The sequence below is a fragment of the Coptis chinensis genome, chromosome 7 (genome assembly GCF_015680905.1).
Source record: "Coptis chinensis isolate HL-2020 chromosome 7, ASM1568090v1, whole genome shotgun sequence".
NCBI lineage: Eukaryota > Viridiplantae > Streptophyta > Magnoliopsida > Ranunculales > Ranunculaceae > Coptis > Coptis chinensis.
Window position 1 is genome coordinate 60523768 of NC_141462.1, and position 6729 is coordinate 60530496.

The following is a 6729-nucleotide window of genomic DNA, read 5'->3' on the forward strand; positions in this document are numbered from 1 at the left end:
TGAAAAATCATATGGACTTCTATAAAAAAAAAATAATGAGTTGTTTTAACGACAGGTACTGTTCAAAATCCTTATTCGACTCTGCAGTCATTTGAGGATTCCAATCATTTGAATCTCCCACAAAAAATTGACACGATATATCAATCACACTTTCCTAACAATATTTGCTTTGTATAATAGCAACATAAGTTGTGGGAAGCTAGAGTGTTAAACCATATTATGTACAAATTCTATGCTTCTATTGTCTATTGATTGCTTTAGTTAATAGCAGTAAGTGGAACTCTGGAGTCTCTAAAGGACTGAGCAGCCTCATATGCTCCTAACAAATGCTTTACATCCCCATTTGCTTGCTTGCCAGACTTTGCTTCCCAAAATAATTTCAACAACTCCTCAAAAGCCGGAGTTCTTAGTTCCTCAATGGACGCCATGCTAGGTAAATTGAACAATCGCTTCCTCGGTGTTGAACAAGAAGGTTCATCCACCTGGTTTCGAAAGTAATAAAACAACCAAAGACTTCGTCAGTAACCACAAAATTTAGAGCAATAGTAACTCATTTTTTTAGAACAGCCTAACTGAAGTCCTCGGTACTTACCACATACTCCTTCTCTAGACAAGTCCCTGCACTGTCCGTGATTTCCACGATCTTGTGGTAGTGACTGCTCTTCAATTCTCTCAGATCATTAAAGCATGGATCAATCGTGGAATCAATGTTTCCTCGAGCCTCGTGATCAAGTTTCAGTGAATCTGCAAAAGTGAATCCTTTAATACAATTCAGGGTAAGTTGGTTTAATGTTGTGTAAATAAAAAAACTTACGTTCAATGGACGAGAGAAGACTACTATTAGCAACATCTAGATCTCCCAGAGCAGCTGAGGCAGCAGAGGACATTTGAGCACGGAACATTTGAGTGGCCTCCACTCCATTCCTACAAAAAATCCAGAGGGTATTTCATCAGCTATAGATCTCACATACTTGTTTTTTCTATTGACAAGTCGAATAACTAACTTACTTGACGATGGAATCCACTGATGCGACATTGCATTTTTCCAGACTAAGCAGCAAATCCTGGGCATTTCTCCATTGCTGTACACCCATTCTTGTCTTTGTCATACTGTAAATCATGAAAATAAATAATGTCAAATAATCGGTAAATTAATCGTTCTTATTCAGCTCTCTAGCGTAAATAACTACGAAGAAGACAAATTTTGCGATCGGCTGCCATCATAATGTTTGCTCGTACCAGTGCTGAAGTCCTTCTTCCAATCCATTTCTTCCACTTTCCACAGCAACAATATCCTCACTATAGTGGGTTTCTGATTTTCCGACGTAAGTTGTCCACTCATCTTGAACAGAACAAGTGAAATCTTGCATGGTAGACATTTCTTGTTGTATTTTGCTTGTTCTGCTCGAGGCACTCTCTCGAAGGCCATCAACTGCTGTTTGAACCTAAAGATAAAGAATCGTATCAAGAAAGTCAACCAAACGTCCTAAGGAAAGAAATAGGTTTAAGGCAGCAGTAGCTCCAGGAAATATTGATGTTGCAACTTGCAAGTTAGTATAGAGTACCATGAAGTCAAGAGATGCAGATGCAATTTAGAGAGAACTAAGGAAATCCAAATTAAGGAGTGGAAGGACCACATCAAAAACAAAATCCACTCTGCATCTTTTTTGTCCTAGAGTCTATATCACTTACCTCCTATTAAGATGGGAAAAAAGTTTCAACAAAAGAATACCATATTCTTCTAAATAATTATGTCACTTCTATCTGAATCCACAGATTTTAATTACTAATGCATATAAGAGACATGTTGGTCAGATCATAATATAAAGACAAAATTGATGCACACCAGCTCTTTCTTTCTAGCACTTGAACTCGCTAAAAGCTCGGACACTTTAGCTAACAGTTGTTTTTCTTCCTTCGCGGCACGCTCCTGCAGCAATAGAAATATATAACTTAAATGTTTGATAAGAGTTTCCAAATATCCTACAAAAAGAATGCCTACACAATTGAAAAGGTATCCAACCTCATATTTCTTTTCAAGTTCACACAACTGTTGGTCATGAACAGTCTGTGCTTCTTCAACAATTTTCGATAGCTTAGAAGCATGAATGTCTAATGTTTTGAAGAAATTCAATGTGATTTTGGAAATAGATCGTGTTGTTTCCACTGCTCTCGAATGCCCCTGTATCAATGTTAAAATATATATTTAAATAAGACACCACAATGACAGTTGCCAAATACATGAGATGAAACGTAAGATTTCAGTCCAACCTCACGCTGCTGTTGTGCATACGCAGCCAGCTTATCCCCTTGGTTTGAAAGACTGCCTTCAAGTTCGTTTAAGATAACATCAGCCTCGGTGGCGATTCCTTTTAATAGCTGCCATGGAAAAAAAAGGTAATCAACCCACTGAAAAATTGATTAACAAAGATCAATAAAGAAGAGAGCAATTATGTTGTAGAACAATGAAGAAATGAGGTTCAACTAAGTTCACAAAAGAAGGGGGGAAACTTAAAACAAAACAATAACACAGAATACATAGCACTGAACCCACTTATAAATACTTACATCCTCAAGTGCCAATGAGTGCTTTGAAACTTCTGAATTAAGCTTTCCAAAAGTCGTTTGAGAATTTCCATTAAGCTCCCCTGCTAAATCATCCAAACTTTTGATTCCAGAACTGTACATTGACTTTAGCTTTCCTACCCGTCCTCGAAGTTCTTCAGCTGCCTATAGGACAAAGCAGAAAGAGCAATTACTAGCCCCCCAACCATATCCACCAAGAGGCAATCTAATTCTCAAATGATGTCTCTTACCTCTGCCTTCGTGGAGACAAATGACTGCATATCTTCTTCCATTTCTCTGAGTTGTTGTTCTTGCTGTGTGACAGATGTTGCGACAGTCTTATGCAAAACCTCGAGTTCCTGAGTCAATCTGAACTGGAAACTACGGACTAGAGTCCTGTTTCCATCTTCCAATTTATCCTTGCGCTCTACACAAACCACATAGTGAAAGTAAAAATTTAATTCTGGTGCAATAAGAACTACACAATATTTCAGGAACACGGATACAAACCAATTTTTGAAAATAATCCAGATACATCGGATGCTGCATTTTCTAGTTCTGATCGAAGTTCGAAAGCTCGCTCAATCAATGCTTTCTCTGAAAAATAAACGTCACTTTAGCAAGTATAAGTATTATAATACGGGATACAGACATTTGATACGGGCTCAAGTATAGTACATAAAGTACATAATATAATCTCCCCAATAACGACTTTGGGAGTTGGGATATGTCTATTTTCCCTGGCCGGCATAGATATATGCAGGACATAATAAGAACAACTTCGCAAGTACTTTAATTTCGTTTAGATCACCTGATTTTAAGAGATTGGAGATCAAAAACTCCTTTTCTTTAACTGTTGAGTTCGCCTGTCGATATCTCTCTTCTAAATCAAACAGTGAATGTTCAGTGTTTTCAAGTTTTTTCTGCAAAAACATACAGAGATAAAATTTCAATTTCTTGCATGAATGAAATATGAGAGAAAGAAAGCAGTCGTGCATAACCATACAACCGTCACCTGAGTTTTTTCGAGTTTTTCACTTAATTCAGCAGTCAACACTTGCTGAGCGTTGTGAAGTTCCTGAATCCCCATTAGTTGCTGTCAAAAAAAAGAAGAAAAAAAGGGGTCAAATCTCCACAAGCATGACTCCCAAGAAAGAAATGACATGAATATAGTTGAATTCAGAAACTCCAGATTGTACCTTGTCCTTGGACTCTGAATCCATTTCCATACGTTCTATTTTCTCAGCCATAGCCTGGATAACAAGTTAAAATCACTATGGCTGTGCAGATATAACATGAGAGACACTAATTACTACAAGAAAAACGTCAAACCTTCTTTTCAGCTTCTTCCTGCAGGTAACGATCCCTTGGTATATAAATGCCATTTTTCTCTCGAGCAGCATATACCTCTGATAACAAAACATAATGCACAATTGTATGCTTCAGAGCCTAAATTCACAGAAACTTGGTTTTTAAGCATCCAACGCTAAAAAAAATTCTTTTCAGTGTCTTAAACAAGAAAGAAGAAGATAAGACATAGAACTACAATCCAGCACTCAAGTAAGCACTAAGCCACTAACAACCTTGCTTAAGGCGGTCAATCTCAGAATACAAATCCTTAATCATTGTCGATTTCATCATCTTCTGATTAACCTGAAAACAAGATTAAAAAGATTGGAATTTCTGAGATGGTATGAGAATAAAAAAATCTTAGTACCAGCCACTGCAGATTAAAGCACTGACCTCTGGTTTGTTCTTGATATTTTTGGCACGGTGTGCATAATCTAGAGTACTGAGAGTCTCTTCCAAACAGTGTATGGAAGGTGATATAGTGGCAATTATGCAAGTCTTTGTCTTCCCTCCCAAAGAATCTCTCAGTAACCGCGTTAGCTTGCTATCTCTGTGTACATGGTCAATAAATTCTTAGAATATATTTTGCTCGTGTACTGAAATGCAAGTAACAAGGCCTCAAGCTGAACCATTAAGTTATACCTATACGGAACATGACCAGAGTGCTCAACAAGGGCATTAATGACACGGCCAAGTGTAAGCAAGCTTTTATTGATCTCTCCAGCTTCCCTTGCTCTCCCCTGTAACCAGAAAGAACAGTAAGAATTGTTTAATGATTATATGTTTAAAGGGACTCAATGAGGTATAAATATATGTACTAAACATAGTGTACCATTGCATTAATATAAGGGCCATACCTCTCTGGCACCGGAACGTGAAATATTTTCAGAACCAGCAAGATCAACCAGATTAAGCTTTCCACACTTGATGAGCTCTTCCCCCTCAGGCGTGCACTCTTTAATGTGGATTGTAATGGAAAATATTGAGTGAGAACGACTACTTTGCTTGTTCAACAAAGTTTCTGCAGTACGCCTTTTGGCAGATCCTTTATCCAAGATTTTGTATATCTCATTCGCAGTAGTGACAATCTCTTCCTCAAGTCCTCTCACAAAAACACCCCCTTTTCCATCTTCCATAAGGGCTATTGGCTTCTTCGACTTGTCGTCTACAAATTTTGGACCTTCATCTGGGGCCAAAAGATCTGATATTTCCTCGTTGTACAACTCGAGAAACGTGACTTTCATATTGTACTCGGCACTTTGAGCTTCAAGAATATCAAATATTTGCCTAACAGCTCTAGGAATGACACCTGCGTCACTTGGAAATTCCCCATTCTACAAAAACACCCAAAAACAATCAATTTACCAGAAAAATACACAAAAAATATATAATGCAATACAATGCTATCTTATACAAATTCATTTAGCAGGAAAAAATAATCACCTTTGATTTTCTTCCCCCTCCACCTTCCATGGTGTATGTTTTCCCAGTGCCCGTTTGTCCATAGGCGAAAATAGTGCAATTATATCCTTCTAATACTTCATTCACAATAGGAGAAACAGCTTGATCAAACAATTCTCTTTGTTGAGAATTAGGACCAAACACCTACACAAAAACCCCACCCACCCAAATTATTATTCAAAGCTCACCATGCTAACTAAATTCTAATAAACATACAAACACAAACCTTATCAAAAGCAAAAGTCCTGTCAATTTGCTTGTTAGCTATATTCTGAACAGCAGATACTTCTCGCCTGTTCTCATTGCACGAAATCACAACTGGCGTGTGTAGTCTTATTTCATCCTCACTCAACGGCCTACAATGTAAATACTAAATCACGCTCCGAAATTCAAAAAGCACAACAACCTTAACATTATATTATAAAATTTACCTGCAACGAAGAAGAACCTGAACATTGACACCCTTTTCTTTATCATGCTTATTATTATTACTATTACTACCAAAAGCCGCATCGGCAACAGATCGCAGATCTCTATTAGACTTTTCAGTTGAACGAGGCGTTTGAGATGGTGAAAGTGTAACTAATCCCATTCTTCTCTGTGTCTGTGTAGAATCCATATCTCTCTCTATATATACTATCAACAAACAAATAAATTTTCACCTACAAAACAATCTGCAAATATCAAGAATGAAGCAAATCTCAATCAAACAAAGTAAAAAAAAAAAAACTAATGGGCATTTTCTTTTTTACTTAATAAAGATATATATACATTTATACAGATCGAAAAAGACAGATGCAACAGTTTAATAATCCATATAGTACGATGATATTAAAGCAAGTTAATGAAGAAAGAAAAGTTACCGTGGTAAAATGGAAAGCCGGCAGATTGAGCGGAACGTTGTATAACAAAGTTTGGATCTTTTTTGTTGTTGGTGGTGATGGTGAAGAAGAAGAGTGTTGAAGGAGTAGAGAGAGAGAGAGAGAGAGATTAATAAATGAAGTGAAGAAAAGAGTAGAGAGAAATTATTTAAGGTGCAACGTTTGAATTAAAAAGAAAGAAATATATTTTAACGTACACTTACGACGTTTGTTATATTTTCGACCGTTTGAAAATTGAATTTTTTAACTTGTACCCTTCGATTTTGAATTTATTTACTCATGTGGACCACTTTCCCTCGCCCACTAATTTCGTTTTGACCATTTTCATTTTCTTCTCTAATTTCGTAATACTTGTTTTTAATTTTTTATTACTGCGATATGGAGGAATAAATGGTACATAAAAACAGTAACAGCCAACAACTGAGCAACGCCGCATTTGGTAAGATACAACATATTCCCATCTCTGACATCC

The 6729-nt window shown here is 36.9% G+C and overlaps 1 protein-coding gene across 1 annotated transcript; it reads right to left on the bottom strand.

The window, feature by feature from the left end:
• Positions 1-6378, bottom strand: LOC147488222 (P-loop containing nucleoside triphosphate hydrolases superfamily protein). The gene is made up of 23 exons (XM_086571370.1): positions 6240-6378; positions 5808-6050; positions 5603-5732; positions 5359-5520; positions 4773-5249; positions 4558-4655; positions 4309-4465; positions 4149-4218; positions 3898-3974; positions 3765-3818; positions 3581-3661; positions 3377-3488; positions 3076-3162; positions 2817-2992; positions 2569-2730; positions 2272-2379; positions 2024-2182; positions 1847-1930; positions 1240-1445; positions 1009-1110; positions 815-924; positions 593-744; positions 1-482 (listed from the first exon to the last, which is right to left on the bottom strand). The coding sequence occupies exons 2-23, from the start codon at positions 5993-5995 to the stop codon at positions 258-260; spliced, it is 3177 nt and encodes a 1058-aa protein (XP_086427496.1). The 5' UTR covers positions 5996-6050; positions 6240-6378; the 3' UTR covers positions 1-257.
• Positions 6379-6729: the final 351 nt, after the last annotated feature.